The sequence below is a fragment of the Vipera berus genome (genome assembly GCF_964194415.1).
Source record: "Vipera berus genome assembly, chromosome: 1".
Classification (NCBI taxonomy): domain Eukaryota; kingdom Metazoa; phylum Chordata; class Lepidosauria; order Squamata; family Viperidae; genus Vipera; species Vipera berus.
The window spans coordinates 342184310-342202552 of NC_138202.1; the positions used below are offsets into that span (position 1 = coordinate 342184310).

Here is an 18243-nt window from a genome sequence, read left to right on the forward strand (position 1 = left end):
ACAGGAGTCATTGGATTTCTCTCCTCCCCATTACATCATTTTGCAATTCCTGGGGGAGCAGTGTGTGTTTGTGTTTAAAAGAGAAGGAGCAAGGAAGTATAGGATTGTAAGAGCCAAGAAACCTTGATTTGTATCTTTCAAGGTTGGCTTCCCAGCCTGTGGCTCTTTTAATGAGATAAACTTGGCACAGGAGCTGATGAAAGCAGATAAAAACATCTGGCTCTATTATGTGGAATTATTCACAAGTTGTTTTGATGCTGCTTTATGTAAGAAGCTCACTTGCCGGCTGATGGGGAGACTGCTTCTCCCCCTTCCACTTGACTGGGAAACATTCCCCAGAGTACCAGAACTTCTCTGCCTCTTGCCGTGTTCAAAATGAATCTGACGGGCTTTTGCTTTCCTTACCTTTGCTAGACAAGCCCTGCTTTTCCTGGCTATAACATAGCTGTTACTTGAAAGGGGATAATAACCACCCATGATCACTTCTGCAAGAGGAAGTCATAATGGATGAGTATTCAGGCTATTATCCCACTCCAAAACTGTAGCGTTCAGACTGAAAGAGTGAGAGATCATCTGTTTTCCATCAAGCCATAGCTGTCGTTCCATGAGTCTGATACTGGTACAGATTGCTGTCATTTTTTTTAATGGGGTCTGAGAGCACAACTCTGTTTCTGTCCATTTCTTCCCCATTGCAGCTTCTCACCAGGAGTCAATAGCCTTTTCCTGTCAGTGGGCACCATTATGTAATCTTACAAGGTGTTATAGGTGCCCAGAGCTAATCGTAAAACAATTTTTTTTAATTTTAGAAAAATCAATTAAAAAATGTAAGATGCCCCAGGTTTTATTAGGTCTTATGGAAAAACACTCATCTTGAAATATTTGCTAGTGTTTTAATACTTGATTGATTGATTGATTGATTGATTGATTTGATTTGTATACCGCCCTTCTCCCCAAGGACTCAGGGCGGTGAACAGTGACATAAATATCAAAATGCACAAATACAGAAATTGAAAACAAATTAAACCCTAATGCCCAAATGCAGAAGATAAATTACATTAAAACGATAATTAAAACAAAACCCGTCAGACCAGACCGCATTGCTCAAACAGATAGGTTTTTAGGTCGCGTCGGAAGGAGCGAAGGTCGGGAGCCATCCGGAGCTCAACCGGTAAACGGTTCCATAGGTCAGGCGCGCCCACAGAGAACGCCCTCCCCCTGGGAGCCACCAGACGGCATTCTCCGAACGGTGGCACCCTTAGGAGGCCTTCTCTGTGGGAGCGCACTGGGCGGAGGGAAGTTGACGCCGGCAGCAGGTGATTCCTAAGGTACTCCGGACCCATGCCATTACCAGCACCTTGAATCTCACCCGGAGGACAACTGGGAGCCAATGCAGCTCATGGAGCAGAGGTGTAACATGGGAGTATCGGGAGACTCCCAACACAACTCTTGCGGCTGCATTCTGTACCAGTTGGAGCCTCCGAGTGGTCCTCAAGGGCAGCCCCATGTAGAGAGCATTGCAGTAGTCTAAACGAGAGGTCACGAGCGCATGAGTGTCAAACTGCCAGCCCACGGGCCAGACGCGTCATCCCAAAACTGTGCCCACCCCATTGCTGGCAACGGAGAAAAAGCTCCGATACGTTGCGCGACGTCACATGACATCGCAAGTTTGACATGTCTGCTTTAGTCAGTTCACTTAAAAATAAATTATCTGAAAAAATATGTGCAGGTGGACACAGTCTACTGTTCTGCAGGTGCTATGGCATCCAGAGATGCCACATTACCAATTCCTGTCCATGTATGTGGCAATTCAAATCCTGTTCAAAGGAAATATATATTCTGTCGGTATGACATATTAGACTGGTCCTTGTTTGCTTGTATTTCAGCGGACATCCGAGGCTGTGTGAAAGTACATGCAAACTTTTGACTCCTTATCTTTTTGTTTTCTGAAGCCATTGTCTCTGAAAAAGAACAGCCAACTATAGTAAATTGTCCCATTTTTCTACGTTCGATCTATTTTCCATTTTGTAGATTTAAGCATAAAAATCACAAATAGCTGATATTAGGCTAGAAAATGAGTCTGTCATAATGGTACAGAAAAGTAGCCCAACCCCATATGCCAAATACAAATGTAATCAATCTTTGGGATTTTTAATAATCTTCTAAATCAGTGTTTCTTAACCTTGGCAACTTACATCTTAAAGAAAGCACCACTTTTATAAGAGCCTTGGTGGAGCAGTGGGCTAATGCCTCCTTAAGTAACACCAGCTGCCTGCAATTAGTGCAGGTTCGCGTCCCACCAGGCTCAAGGTTGACTCAGCCTTCCATCCTTCCGAGGTAGGTAAAATGAGGACCCAGATTGTTGGGGGCAATAAGCTGACTTTGTAATAATGCCGCTTGGGGTGTGTGTGAAAGCCCTAATAAGCAGGCATATACATAGAATGAAGGCTACTGCTAAGCTTGTAAGCCGCCCTGAGTCTTCGGAGAAGGGCGGGATATAAATGGAATTAAAATAAAATAAAATAAATAAATACTTGTTTATTTAAAAGCAATGCAGAAGTTGCTTATTCTCTAAAATGTGAAAATGCTGCCTCCTTGATTTTGTTATAAAAATCATGAACTCAGAATTGAACAATCTGATGTACTATCATCTTGAATTGTAAGATTGCTTTTCACATTACAGCAGTTCTCATTTTTACTTGGTTACATTCCCCCCTTTGGAAGGAATAGGTGTTAATGTTTTATTCTTTGTGTGTGTGTGGGAGAGATAGCATTTATTAGGGTGGGTGGGTGTAACTTTCAGTAAGCATCTATGAGCAAAGCTAAATTCATGTTCCATATCTTGAGTGCTTGGTTTTGTTCTGTTTGGTAATTGTTCAGAGAGCTGCCAGAAATAGAAAATCACATGATACCCATTCAAGCAACCTCCACTTTAGGGTGACAATGCTGTGCATATATGTCAGTTTATTTTTGGCCCAGCTTTTTGCTTTTGTGGACTCTTTGCTCTCAGAACATCAATGGGCTGCTGATGTTGGAGGCCAGGAACATTGGTGGGCAGGCAGGGAATGGCAAGAGGCTGCTGCTGAAACTGATCCACACAGGAATGGTGGTGAGCAAGGATGGCATGTTCAGAAGAGCTGTTCTTCCCCATCCCATTCCCTTGACTCCTTATTGCCTGTGTCTTGCAAGCATGAATATGTCTCCAAAGGCAAAGAAAGAGGACCACTAATACTGCTTCTTGAGTGCTGACAAAAGCCCTGGTTCATGTTAGGTCCGAGAAAAGTAACCTAACCATGGCTCTTTGTGAGGTTCACTTCTCTAGGAACAGCGGGAACAAAGCTGAGGGCAATTTGGCTTTTTAAAAAGCAAGTTTTCAAGTTCACGCATATCTAGGTCATAACTGCTGCCTTCTGCTGCTCGCAAGGGCTTGGTGCATATTCTTGTATTTTCAACCAAATCCCACTTCCCTGCCTGTGGAATTTGAGGGTTTCAAATCTGTGGATCTATCTGTCCTTCCTGGGTCAATAATCTCTCTGGGCAAACAGATGGGGGACAAGTGGTGTGCCAGGCCTTTTTGGGAACCACATTTATTTCTTGGCACCTGATAACTTGGCCATAATGAACTCTTTCTCTTTCCCCTGCCTCTTTTCTCTTCCTTTTTTGCCTCTCTCTCTCTCTCTCTCTCTCTCTCTCTCTCTCTCTTCCTTTTTCTATTCTTTTCTTTCTTGCAGCTTGGCAGTGACCTTGGCGGGGGAATTGGAGGCAGCCCAGCAGTAAGTGCCCTCCATTCTTTTTTTTTTCCTTTTCAGTTCTGATTGAAAAATTATTATTTATTTGTTGAATTTATATCCCATCTTTCCTTCAGGAAGAGTTCGTATCGGCACACGTAGTATTTTCTCCATCAATTTTATTCTAACAACAAACCTATGAAGACTTTGTAACCAGGCTTTATGTTGGCCAATATATTTCAGAATTAACTGAGGATTTGAAAACAGGATCTCCCATCCTGCAACTTTAACTTCTAAAATGAAACAGGCTTTCACTCTGTAGCCTTCTTTTCCCATCCATTCTTCTAAACTCTGTGCAGCTGAAATACCCCAATGTTAGACATTCTCAACATGTTCTCTGAATTAAAGCAGAGAACCATCTAAAACAGTGAAATAGTGGAAGGAAAATAAAAGACAATTTGGTAGCAAGCTTGACTTGTGGAATAGTCATGAAATTTGGAGTTCTGTTACTGGGGAGATCTGAGATCACAGTATATTTTTCCACGTGAAGTTGATGCATCACTACTTGCTTGTAGAAAAAAAAAATAGAGAACCAAGGAAAACAACCTAAAGAATGCCCAGGGTTTGTACCGGATACCAGAGTCATTTATAAAAACCTACTTTCAGGTTTGTCCCAGAGCTCCATAAACCTATAAATGGGAAACATAAGGCTTCCAGAGCCCCAGCCATTGGTGAGAAATTCCAGACAATTTTAAAGTCATTGGATGAACTAGAACTGGTCAACTCATATTCCTAATTTCCAAAAGTCATCAAATAGCTGTGGATTACTATTGTCCTTGGAGCAAAGAGTTTCTCTTCCAATTCTCTAAAAATGGACTTGAGGGCCTTGGGACCTCTGGATGATCAAAGGGTCCATTTTGAAAGCACCGGGTTTGAACCCATTTCACTGCATGGTTGCTGAGGGCTTGGTTATGACTGAGAGTTTCTTATGGAGAGTTCACTCGCCATCGTATGTTACAGTTCCTCATCTTTAACTGATGCGGAGGTTGGATGTCCTTGCCTTCGCTCTTCAAAGTCTTCGGAGAAGAGAGGTTCGTGGTTAGTGGCTGCTTCAGTCATGTAGTGATGCATAGAGGAGTGGGGATTTAAAGCAGAGAGCATACCAGCATGTCAATTTAGTACCCTTGATCATTCAGCAAGATGCCAGGAACAGGTTGTAAAATGTTCAGAAATATTGTCCGATTTTATGATTTATTTAATATAGGTGTCTTACGTACCACCTGTTTAAATGTCTTCTCTGATTGCTTGCAGGTGGGGCAAAGCTTCATCCCATCATCAGTCCCAGCCACATTTGCTCCCTCACCTACCCCAGCTGCAGTCAGCAGTGGACTGAATGACCTCTTTGAACTCTCTTCCGGCATCGGCATGGCACCTGGTGGATATGTGGCTCCCAAGTCGGTATGTGTGAGGAAATATGGCCAGAGAGCTGTTTCCTTTTGCCAAGGTTATCTCTTCATCTGGTTGTTTTGTTGTTTGGCATGCCTCTCTTTTGTGTTTCACACTGACTTTGTTTCTGGATGAACAACGGTGCCTTTTGCTCTATTTGGCCTGACAAACCTCTGCACCCATTATCAGCGAATGCATATCTTATTTTATTCATCTGATTAATTGATTAAGCATTTTATACTGCCATAATTTCTAATGATTTAGTTCCAGATCTGGTACCTTTCTTTACCTTTTCCCAAAGCTTTAACTAAATGAATCAATGCCATTTCAGTCCCATACCCTAATCCTGACTGAAAGGGATCCGTTTCCTCCCCTGAAACTGTAGTGACCATCTTCTTCATAACCGTCCACTAAAAGAGAAGATTGGAGAGTAGATATAAATTGTCCAATTCCACTGAGTCTAGTGAACACTTCCTGAGGAGGGAGTTAACCACTGCAGATGGAGGGGCAACCCCCCCCCCACACACACACACTGCTTCTTTAAGAATTCACAATTAAAACTCAGCTGCACATCACCTCCCAGGAGCCTTTAGCTTACTTTTCTTAGATTATATTATAATGGGTATCTTTGAAAAGTTTCCATCAAATTCATTTAGTACCGCAGTGAAAGGTTTTAAGTGAAACCAGGATGGTGGTTCTGTTTCTTTATTTTGTTATGGTGTGCAGTATACTGGCTGGGGAATTCTGGAAGCTGAAGTCCACACATCTTCAAGTTGCCAATTTGCCAATTACAGCATGCTATTTCCTCTTTAAATCCCCTTCTTTTACTGCCAATTTATTGGGAACACTGTTCAAAATGCTGTAATGGATTTTGAGACATTTCCTCTCCAGCTTTTCTAAATCAGCTGGAAAGAATCTACACTACCATCTGAGATTCAGTCATCATTATATACCGATAAATAAAAAGGTTTGAAGTGGATAGGCCGAATAGACCACTCAACATTACTGCCTATCATGATAAAGAAATCTCACTGAAATCTCACTGAAAATCTCACTGACACTTTGTGAGGCCATGTTTGCTTGCTCTAATTGCCAGTCCTCATCACTTTATAGGTCTGGTTGCCGGCTGTGAAAGCCAAAGGCCTGGAAATTTCTGGAACTTTCGGCCATCGGCAAGGACATATCTACATGGATATGAGTTTCACCAACAAGGCTCTTCAACACATGAGTGACTTTGCCATTCAGTTCAACAAGAACAGGTTAGTCCTTGAAGTCAACTAAACACACCTTTTTGTTGCACACTTTATCTTTCTTGGCTTCTCTGTTGAATGTTACACCTTCTTTCATCTCTCTCCTCCGCAATCATCCAGCTTTGGAGTCATCCCCAGCACCCCACTGGCCATTCACACTCCTCTGATGCCAAATCAAAGCATTGATGTTTCGCTTCCTCTCAACACTTTGGGCCCAGTCATGAAAATGGAACCTCTGAACAATCTTCAGGTAGGAACACTGGGTTTGGGGAGATAGAGGAGATTTGCATTTTATAATAATAAAATAAAATAATAAAATAAATAAAATAAAATAAAATAAAATAATAAAATAAAATAATAAAATAAAATAAAATAAAATAAAATAAAATAAAATAATAATAGTAGTAGTAGTAGTAGTAGTAGTAGTAATACAGTTGGAAACCCTATACTAGGGGTAGGCAACCTAAAACACTCAAAGAGCCACTTAGACCCGTTTCCCACCGAAAAGAAAACACTGGGAGCCGCAAAATGTTATCTTCTAAAATGAAGATAACACTGCATATATTGTTTTTTTTACCTTTATGCTATGTATAAAAAACAATGAACTGCTACAAAGAAAAAAAAATTTATTTCTGCATGCAACAAAAGCATTTTGAACTCCAAAAAAAAAGACGCTGGGTTGAGGGTTACTTTCAAATAAGATGCTCAAATGTTTATTTGAGTTGTCGTATTTATGAAATAAAAAGCCGGTGCAAACTATAAAAACTACAAACAGAAAAATAGAAAAGAAAAAAAATGCAAGGGGGGGGGAGAGGAAAGGACAGGAGAAAGAGGGAAAAAACCCTTTCTCCTTCATTCCAGCAGATAAAAACAATTTTAGTGTCTACCATCTTTAAAATACAGCATAATTATCCCTCTACCTCACCACTTAATTAAAAAAATCAAAATATTTCATTAAACATTCTTTACTAAAAGTCCAGTAAGGACAACCACATATATTCATATTCTCTCTCTCTCTCTCTCTCTCTCTCTCTCTCTCTCTCTCTCTCTCTCTCTCTCTCTCTCTCTCTCTCTCTCTCTCTCCCCTCTCCCTCTCCCTCTCCCTCTCCCTCTCCCTCTCCCTCTCCCTCCCTCTGTCCTTGGTCTACCAGTCCTCTTCCTCCACTCAGTGTGTTTCGTGTGTGTGTGAGTGACAGAGACAGAGAGAGGCACTTGCCCTTCCCTTTTCTCTCTCTCTCTCTCTCTCTCTCTCTCTCTCTCTCTCTCTCTCTCTTTCTCTTTCTCTCCCTCCCTCCCTCTTCCTCTCCCTCCCTCTCTCCCTCCCTCCCTCCTTCTCTTTCTGCCCTTGGTCTACCAGTCCTCTTCCCCCACTCAGTGTGTTTGTGTGGGAGTGAGAGAGACAGAGAGAGGCACTTGCCCTTCCCTTCTCTGTGTCTCTCTCCCTCCCTCCCTCTCTCTCCCCCCCTCTCCTTCTCTCTGATCTTCTGCTCACCTGGCAAGCTGGCTTCACGCTGTTCTTGGACAAGCTGATACACATTCTTATTGGGCTGGCTCTCTGCCTGCTTCCTGTGGAGCAGGAGCCCTGCCCAATAAGCTCGTCAGCTTCTCGGAGGACAGTGTGAGTTACACACACACACAGAGAGAGAGAGAGACAGAGAGAGAGAAGGGAAGTGCAAGTGCCTGTCTCTGTCTGTCTGTCTCTCTCTCTGCAAACTGGGAGCCACAGGAGAAACCTGAAAGAGCCGCATGTGGCTCCAGAGCCACGGGTTGCCGACCCATGCCCTATACCATTTCAGACAAATAGCTGTCCAGTCTCTTTTTAAAAACTTCCAATGTTGGAGCATTCACAGCTTCTGGAGGCAGGTTGTTTCCATTGATTAATTGTTCTAACTGTCAAGAAATTTCTCCTTAATTCTAGGTTGTTTCTCTCTTTGGTTAGTTTCCATCTGTTGCTTCTTGTCCTGCCTTCAGGTGCTTTGGACAATAGCTTGACTCCCTCTTCTTTGTGGCAGCCCCTGAGATATTGGAACACTGCTATCATGTCGCCCCTCGTCCTTCTCTTCATTAAACTAGACAAACCCAATTCCAGCAACCGTTCCTTGTATGTTTTAGCCTCCAGTCCCCTAATCATCTTTGTTGCTCTTCTCTGTACTCTTTCTAGAGTCTCGACATCTTTTTTTCATCATGGTGACCAAAACTGGATGCAATATACCACGTGTGGCCTTATCAAGGCATTGTAAAGTGGTATTAATACTTCACGTGATCTTGATTCGATCTGTTAATGCAGCCTAGCACTGTGTTGGATTTTTTGGCAGTTGCAGCACACTGCTGGCTCATATTTAAGTGATTGTCCACTAGGACTCCAAGATCCCTCTCACAGTTGCTACTATTGAGCAAGGTACCACCTATACTATACCTGTGTATTTGTTTTTTCTTGCCTAAATGTAGAACTTTACTTTTTTCACCATTGAATTTCATTTGGTTAGATAGTGCCCAATGTTCACATCTGTGAAGATCCTTTATCTTAAGCCTATCTTCTGGAGTGTTAGCTATTCCTGCCAGTTTAGTGTCGTCTGCAAATTTAATGAGTTCCCCATCTATCTCCTGATCCAAATCATTGATGAAGATGTTGAAGAGCACTGGGCCCAGAACAGAGCCCTGGGGCACCCCACTACACACTTCCCTCCATGTAGATGTAGTTCCATTAAGGACCATATGCTGAGTACGGCCAGTCAGCCAGCTATGAATCCATCTGGTGGTGATGCTGTCTAACCCACATTTTTCTATCTTATCAAGTAGTAGGTTGTGATCTACTTTATCAAATGCCTTACTGAAGTCCATGTAAATTATATCCACAGCATTCCTCTGGTCCACTAATTTTGTCACTTGATCAAAGAATGCAATAAGATTTGTCTGGCATGATCTGTTTTTGACAAACTCATGTTGGCTTTTAATAATGACTTTGTCTGCCTCTAGGTGCTCGCTGATTCGTTGCTTGATTATCTTTTCCAAGATCTTCCCAGGTATTGAGGTCAGGCTGATAGGTCTGTAGTTTCCTGGATCCATTCCACCCCCCCTTTTTTTTGAAGATGGGAACTACATCAGCTCTTTTCCAGACCTCTGGTAGTTCCCCAGTACTCCAAGATCTTTGAAAACTATAGTTCAGTGGTTCTGAGATCACATCTGCCAGTTTCTTCAGAATCTTGGGGTGTAGTCCATCTGGTTCTGGTGATTTTAATACAAATTAAAATTAAGAGTTAGGGGTGGAAGCAAAAGTGGCTGAATAGTCAAGAAACTTTCAAATGATGTGGTGGAAGGTTTTTTTTCTTATAAAAGAAGAAGCTGTTGTTGGTACAAAACAATTTAGCTTCAGGCAAACTATGCAGTTCAGACAAATAAAGGAATTTGGTATATCACATATAAATACTTTCTGGACTTCAGTATAGCAATGATCAGTATATGAAAAGGCTTTTAAAAATTAGATAATTTACCTAATTTTATATTAGAATTTTCTTAAAATATGCAGGTTGGTGGCGCATGATGCTATGATATAAAGATTGGGTCTGCATATCGTCTAAACTGAAAATAGATTGTGTTGCGACTTAGCTTTTGAGATGACTGAATTTTATGGGCAGATAGGGATTACATATTCTCCTGTGCAACATTTCTGAAAACTGGTGGGGTTTGTTTGTTTTTGTGTATTTATTTATTAATTATTCAGTTTGTATGGCTGCCCATCTCAGTGACTCTTGGCAGCAAACGATCTTAAGAGAAATTTAAAGCAAAGTTCCAATTTGCTCTGCCCATTCCACATCTGTGCCTTAACTAAGCAACGGGCTCCCGAGTTGATTCTGGTACTGTAATAAATAATAGCCTCCTACACAATGGTTTCTATTCCAGTATACAGGCAAACTGTGTCTCCTTCACTTCTCTTCCCCCCTCCCAGCACTCCTCTAATAATCTTTCCATGGTATCCCCAACAGAGAAGCTTATTAACTATAAAAAGCATCATTTTCTTCAGCAGTTCTGTCCTGTGTGTTATGAATGAACCTACTGATAGGCAGCTAGAAATAGTGCTGCCTTGATGTGGAAGCTCCCGGTTGGGGTTGAGAACAAGAGAGATGCCGTGTGTAGCTGCTTTTACAGAAGCAGGGAGTTTGTGAGCCAGAAACGTCTTAACTGGGAAAATAAAAACATAAAACAGCCTCCAGTTTCAGCTTGTTTACCTCTGTATATTCAGACCAAGTGAATATTTTTACTTAACTCATTTAACATGAGTGCTCTTCTGGTTTTATTTTTAGAAACCCGACAGATTAAATGCTATCTACATATCCGTCATATTCAGAAGGATTCTGTCTCCAGTTGTTGTTGGAGAAGAAGATAGCAGGAGGGTATTTTTTTAAGGCTGTGTAGATTTAATAATGGCTTCTAACAGAGCCTCCAGTCTGAGCCCGTAAATGAACTCTTAGATTTGTGTTTATTTTGTCACATAAAATCCGAATATTTATAAACTTAACCAAACACTTACATAGCAGGTGCCCTCAAAGATGCTATGGGTGAAAACTCTTTGTAATAAAATAATATTTGGGACCTTTGGTCAAAGCCTGGGAGACTTCCAGGCAGAGCGTATTCCAAAGTGTGGGGCTATCACTCTTTAGTACATACCCCCTGCGCTTCACAGCTTTTGAGACTATATTTGGATTCATGCTTGGCAAGACAGCCCATGATGTATCCCTACTATGCAGTATTGAGCCTAAGAGATGATTGCCTGTAGGTTGAATTGGGGCTGGAATCTTACTGACAGTGCAGCGACCTCAAATTAAGGAAGTCCTTGACTTACAACCACAACTGGGACTGGGACCAGAACCTCCATCACTAAGTGATAAGGTTGTTAAAGTGAGTAATCACGTGACCCTATCCAATTTTACAACCTTTTTTGCTTCATACGTTAAGCAAATCCAGCTTTTCTCATTTGCTTGTTGGAAGCCAGTTGGGAAGGTTGGATACGGCAATCCCGTGACCCTGGGTGCGGCATCTTTCATAAATGCATGCTAATTGCCAAGCATCCAACTTGCGATCATATGACTACAGGGATGCTGCAATGGTCATAAGTGAGAAGGCCTGTGTTGTATGTCATTCTTTTCCATGTCACTGTGACATTGAAAGGTCACTAAACAAATGGCCACAAATCAAGGAATATATATATATATATATATATATATATATATATATATATATATATATATATATATATATATATATATATATATATATATATATATATATATATATATATATATATATATATATATATATATATATATATATATATATATATGGAGTAATTCTACAGTATCCAATTTCTCCAACTGAAAGTCTGACCAGTATTCCCTGCAAGTTGCAGCTTGCAGTTCATTTTCAAAGACAAAGCAGTCTAATAATATGGCAATCAGGGCTTCCTGATGTAAGGATGACCACAACTGGCATATCAGCCACAGGTAGACACAAAGACTTCTCTGGCTACAGCTTCCACTGCCCATGAAGATCCCCAGTTCATAAATCAGTGCTTTCAGAGGAAGCATGACTCCGTGGAGATTGCCCACGTGGGAGATGTTCCCAGATAGATCAGCTACTTTTGCAGAAAAAGCAACTCTACTTGGTAGGTTTTGTTCCTCCCACCCCACACCCATTCAGTCCCAGGATATAAGTAAATAAATTAGAAATAAATGTAACAGAGCTCTCTTCCTTAGTGGACTAGTATGAAAGCAGGGGAAGTTTTCAGAAAGAATTTGGTTGGAGCCCAAATATATCCATTATGGTGATTTGTTTCCTTAGGTGTTACGCTATTTATCTGAAGATGTGGCAGGCAGATACAGAAGTTAAAACCAAGCCACATGCTGGCTTAGCTGACTGTGTCTCTCCAGGTGGTCCTTGTTCAGGAATTCTGTGTTATGGATGGAATTAGTTGCTTCAAGCAGAAGAACTCAGAAATGTCATTGTTACTGAAGAAACTGTTAATGATAGAAGAATTTTCTGTTCCCGTTTGTCTTTTTTTTAAATTCCCTCTGAAAAAGCAGCATGTGCATGTAGCTGATTCAGCTTCAAGAGAATTAACATGTGCAGAAGCAATTCTGTGGAAAGGAATGTAGATATTTAAGTATTTAATCCCTTTCACCCTTTTTCTACTCCCTTCTCATTTTCTTGCCATTCTTTATTATCACTGGGCAGATCTGGGATGGGAAAGCAACACCACAAGTTTTGTATTGCACTTCATGATGTCCTTGGCATCATTCACATGTTCTGCATTAGAGCTGGATTGAATTAATGTGACATGATGTTTCTTGAATGTCCATCCATCCCCTCTTTCAGGCAGGGGCAGGTGACGGAATCGTTGTTCCAATTTTCTTAAAGGCTTATTCATTTGGTCTCCAAAGACAGAGGTTTCATGTTTTTAGATAGATAGATAGATGGATGGATGGATGGATGGATGGATAGATAGATAGATAGATAGATAGATAGATAGATAGATAGATAGATAGATAGATAGATGATAGATAGATAGATAGATAGATAGATAGATAGATAGATAGATAGATAGATAATGTGCTATGAAATCATTTTCAATTCTAGCAATAATGTGGAAGATATTCTTTCTTAGTCTTTTGGGTCCTCCAATGATGTACCTATCGCCAGTGTAACTGAATCCAGGGCTTTTCAACCAGTGGTACGGGTACCACCTGTGGTACTTTGGCACCTGGCAGGTAGTACGCGACCATCCTAGAAAAGTGGTAGTGGGGGAGGGGAATGAGCTGAACCGGTGGCAGCACCACACAAGCCTGAGCGACAGATGGCTGGAGCTGCAGGGCTGTCAGGGCTCAGCGGAAGCCCCAGGATCAGTGCTTCTTCAGGGCTGTCAAGGCTCAGTGGGAGCACCAGGATCAGCTCCAGCTGGAGCTCGGCGCTGATCCTGGCACTTCTGAGCCCAGAAGTGCCGATAAGCTGGAATGTTGCAGCATCTCCAGGGTCTTGTGATTTACATTCAGATGCTTGGCAACTGATTCATATTTATGACGGTCACAGTGTCCCAGGGTCATGTGAAGTGACCAAAACCTGCTGCAACCACCCAGCAGAGGGAGGGAAATAAAAACCAAACACCCCCCCCACCCACCCCCGCTGCCAATCCTCAACAGAAATGCTCACAATGAAAACCTCGGACAGGAAGAAGTGCGCCACTGGGCAGGCAGGCAGGTATCTTGAGCCTTGGTGGAGCAGTGGGCTAATGCCTCCTTAAGTAACACCAGCTGCCTGCAATTAGTGCAGGTTCGCATCCCACCAGGCTCAAGGTTGACTCAGCCTTCCATCCTTCCGAGGTAGGTAAAATGAGGACCCAGATTGTTGGGGGCAATAAGCTGACTTTGTAATAATGCCGCTTGTGGGTGTGTGTGAAAGCCCTAATAAGCAGGCATATACATAGAATGAAGGCTACTGCTAAGCTTGTAAGCCGCCCTGAGTCTTTGGAGAAGGGCGGGATATAAAATGGAATTAAAATAAAAAAAAATAAATAAAATATCTTGCTCACTAAGCGAACTGTTGTAAGTCGAGGACTACCTGTACTTCATCATTTTCTTCCTTTTTGTGTGTGGGGGAGGTCATCAAGTTTTTGACACCTTGCTGGGCGACTGGTGGTGCTTGGATGTTGCCATATCCTAAAAGTGGTACAATGGGTGAAAAGGGTTGAAAAGCCCTGACTGAATCCATCCAGTTGGTGCCTAAGAGAGAGGAGCAGGAAATGCAATGTTTTCATGCAGTAGTCATCACAGAGAGATTTGGATGTAGCTGGCTGTGGCATCCCATTGGAAGAAAATACAAGAAACTATTGTCTTAGTTTCTTTCTCTGGCAAAACAACTATTAGATAGATGAGGGATATTCAAACTATTCTCAGAACATATAAGAATTCCTTGGAAACTAGTAAGTTTACTTTTTCTAGTATTATGGCTGTGGACCACTCAAAACACAATCTTAAGGTACATCCAATACTTATAAGTTACTCTTGTTTATGACAGCATAATAGCTGAACTCCATCCCTGTGGAAATTTCCTGGCTCCTTGCTTTCTGTTTTTTAAACTATAGTAGAAAGTTGGCTTACCAACTTGTTAATAATTGAAAAGTGGAAAATAATGCCATCTCAAATTCAGTTTGCAGAGAAAGGACAGTTGATTTGTTACTCATTACAAATGGGTGTGTTGTTCTTTACTCAAAATTAAGGGAAACTAAAATCTAGAAAAATAATGTAATTAGAAGTCTGACGTTAAAAAATGCATTTGACAAGCTTAAATAAACCATATATGTTGATCCCAAACAATTACAGTTGGAAAAACATTTAATAGTGACATCTTAGGTTCAATATTAAAAACATTTACACTAATCGTATTCTGATTTTAAAGATGTAGTAGTTGGTCTCTAATGCTTTACCCTTCACCTTTTATAATTCATTCTCACAAATCTGTTGTCTAAGGATACTCAGATTCAGTGCCCAAAATAATAATATCCTGAAGATCTTGCCACAATAAAAGTCTTGCAAACCTAGACTTCTGTGCAGGATTGTTCAGGATTTCCTTGGCAATTGCCTTTAGGCAGGAAAAGCTTCTGGATAGCAGACACTTTGAAAACTACTGAAACGTGTTTGATTAAAGCAGTCAAAGGGGATAAAAAGCTGTTGTTGAAAGCTCTTGTGAAGCACTTGGCAGTTTGAACATGAGCTCATGGGGAAACAAAAGGTCTTTTAGGGAGAGTGGCTTAGAGCTGATTGTAGCATGTAAGGCTGGATGTGCAAATCTACCTTCTCACTTAGTTACATTTACTTAACAAAGAGCTGCATGGGGAATGAAATAATATCTTGGGTTTTAAACCTCCTTTCCATTGGTTTGTTTCCATGTATAATTCTGCCTATTCCACAGTGCTTTTTCTAGACTAGTGTTTCTTAATTTCAGCAACTTTAAGATGTGTACACTTCAACTCCCAGAATTCCCTCAACACAATGGATGGCTTGGGAATTCTGGGAAATGAAGTGCACTTTGACTTATATACCATTTCATAGTGCTTCACAGCCCTCTCTAAGTGGTTTACCGGAGTCAGCAAATTGCCCCCAATAAATTGCCCCTCACATTTTACTGACCTTGGAAAGATGAAAGACCAAGTCAACCTTGGCCCAGTCAAGATCGAATTATTGGCGGTCAGCAGAGTTAGCCTGCAATACTTCACTCTAACCACTGCACCACCACGGCCACATGTTAAAGTTGCTGAGATTGAAGAACCATGTTACTTACAGATATTTTCAAGCCCCCTTACTGCCTGGCTTTCCATTGAGAATGACATAGTTGCAATCAAAAGCAGAACAACTTAAACCCGATTTGAGGCAGGTTCGCTAAAGTCATGGTGAAATCTTTGTCAGTACTGATATTGGTAGAGCTATTAAATCCATAATATATACCAAGTTGATGATATAGTGACTTTTTTGGACAGTATAATTTTCCAGGTTTCTAGATGTAAAGCTCAAAATGACTGTAATTGTATATTTTGTGTACTACAACTACCAAATTGAAAGGGGTTGAGCTGAAAATCTTGGTCTCCCTATTATTTATTTATTTTATTTTTATTCCAGTGTTGTCACCATATCATTCTTTCTGTTGCTATCCAAAGCCTAAATAATTAATTAAAACACATCTTGAAGGAAAAACCTGCATGGCCCTACCTTAAAGAGGTTCAGATTTACCAGCTTTCTTTTAGTCTGCAGGAGAATATTTTTGCCCTGTCTCTTAGCCGAAACTCAGGAAAAACGGATGCATTCAGAAGCAGCCAGAAAAGAACCAACTTGGAGCCTCCATGAAGGAATTAATTAGCAGGCTGTGCTAAGTGATTCCAAATAAATCCTGACATACTGATTTAGGATTATTTGAAAAATAAACATTGTTTTTCTTCTACTTGTCTTCCAATCATGTCTGAATGCCAGGTTCTACTCTTTCTATTCCTGCTGGGTGCCCAGAACACTCATCAGTGGCAAGGAACAGAAAACTTCTGGTGCCAATTTAGACATCCTGTCAAAGACCTTAAAGTTGGAAAAGATATAGACGGGCTTTCTCCCAGCGCTTCCAGATTCAATCCTTACAAAATCCTGGCTAGCATTCTGAATGTTTGTTCTTAATCCTCTTCCAGGCTGGAGATCTTGGATTTAATTATGCAGCCATTGCTGTATACATGTGATAATGCTGAGTATGCTGATGCTCTTCAGCACCTCTGCCCAGTTCAGGATGATCTCCTAAAACGTGCTCATGTGTAAATGTGGTTTCCTCAGGTCAGAATTAATAACTCTTAAGTTAATTCTGATACAGGTTACATAGCAAATGTCAAGTAATAGATTATGACAGTCACCTAAATGTCATCTGGCAACATTGATTGCCTTACAACTGGGAAGTGGGAAAGCTAAGTCTGCTTTTCTTTTCTTTTCTTTTTAGCATTTTAAAATTCTTTAGCTCCATATGCTTGCCCAGATTCCAGACATTTTTTCCCTAACTTTGGCATTTTAAAGCATGTATGTTTGTGTGTATATTCATACACACAAACAATATAAAATGCAAGTCCCTTTTTAATATACTTGAGAGCATCTGAGGAAATGGATCATCACACAAGACCTATATGTATAGAAGGGTTTCTGCAGCAAGCAAGTAAGCTTGGGGTTTAATTGCTCTGAATTATTTGAACGAAATAATACCAGTGCTATTCTTTGAGGGACTGGCCTTCCCCACCAGGAAGGGATTTTATATTCTTTTTTATTTATTTATGCCATACTGACATTTTTAAAATCCTTTTAGGAATCAGGATGGAGAAATCGTCTTTTTCCTTTTAAAAAATAGCAAATTTATTTTTCTCTTTTGGGGCAGGTGGCTGTAAAGAACAACATTGATGTTTTTTACTTCAGCTGTCTTATTCCCCTCAATGTGCTTTTCGTAGAAGATGGCAAAATGGGTAAGTAGTATATCTGGTTACTAATAGGCCCTGAAAGAATTAAAGGGAGGGATGGGATACATACCATGGAAGGACAGTCACTCTCCTAGGTAAAGGACAAAGAATAAATGAAGAAATGAAGTAATACAACATTTGCTTATGTGGACCTACAGAGTCCAAACTGGTTTTCCCCAATCAAGGAAATATGACCTTCCATCTCCCAAAATTCCCCCATCAATATGGCCACTGACCATTGAAGTCCTACACTACTTGTCCACAATGAGAATGTTGATTTCTGAATGCTATTTCACCATATACTTTTTAAATTACTCTTTAAAGTTGTTTCAATACATATTCCAAATCAGTCTGCCCTTTTACTCTTACAATAATTGGGCTAAGTGGAGGCAGGATATTTGGATCTGAAAAACTTTATTTTCACTCCTGCACAATTTTGGTTAGGATGAGAGCAATGTCTTCTCCCAGGTCCCATCTTCAGATTATAATTCAGCAGGGGAAGACACAGAGGACTTTATATTATATACACTTACATGGCTGCTCAATTGACCTGCGGCTCCTGATGGCTAGGAATCCATAAAAAACATAACAAATGTTAAAAATAAATTATTTATTTGTTTATTTGTATCCTGCCTTTTATGACAAATATATCCAACACACCTTCCTCCTCCTACTGTCCCCACAACAACAACCCTGTGAGATGAGTTGGGTTGAAAAACAGTGACTGGTCCAGCTGGCTTTCATGTCTAAAGCGGGATTAGAACTCAATTTCATGCTTTGTGGTCTGGTGCCTTAACTACTAGAC

The 18243-nt window shown here is 40.8% G+C and overlaps 1 protein-coding gene across 2 annotated transcripts in view; it reads left to right on the forward strand.

Annotated features, from left to right (window-relative positions):
* The window catches only part of AP2B1 (adaptor related protein complex 2 subunit beta 1), an 83417-nt gene that overhangs the window by 47074 nt on the left and 18100 nt on the right, over nucleotides 1-18243 (forward strand). The window contains exons 15-19 of one of the 2 annotated variants that reach the window (XM_081332615.1): nucleotides 3729-3770; nucleotides 5037-5183; nucleotides 6285-6430; nucleotides 6542-6671; nucleotides 17360-17444. In XM_081332615.1, coding sequence (XP_081188741.1) covers nucleotides 3729-3770; nucleotides 5037-5183; nucleotides 6285-6430; nucleotides 6542-6671; nucleotides 17360-17444 — 550 coding nt within the window. The remainder of the gene's footprint in view (nucleotides 1-3728; nucleotides 3771-5036; nucleotides 5184-6284; nucleotides 6431-6541; nucleotides 6672-17359; nucleotides 17445-18243) is intronic. The other variant, XM_081332616.1, reaches the window with a different exon arrangement.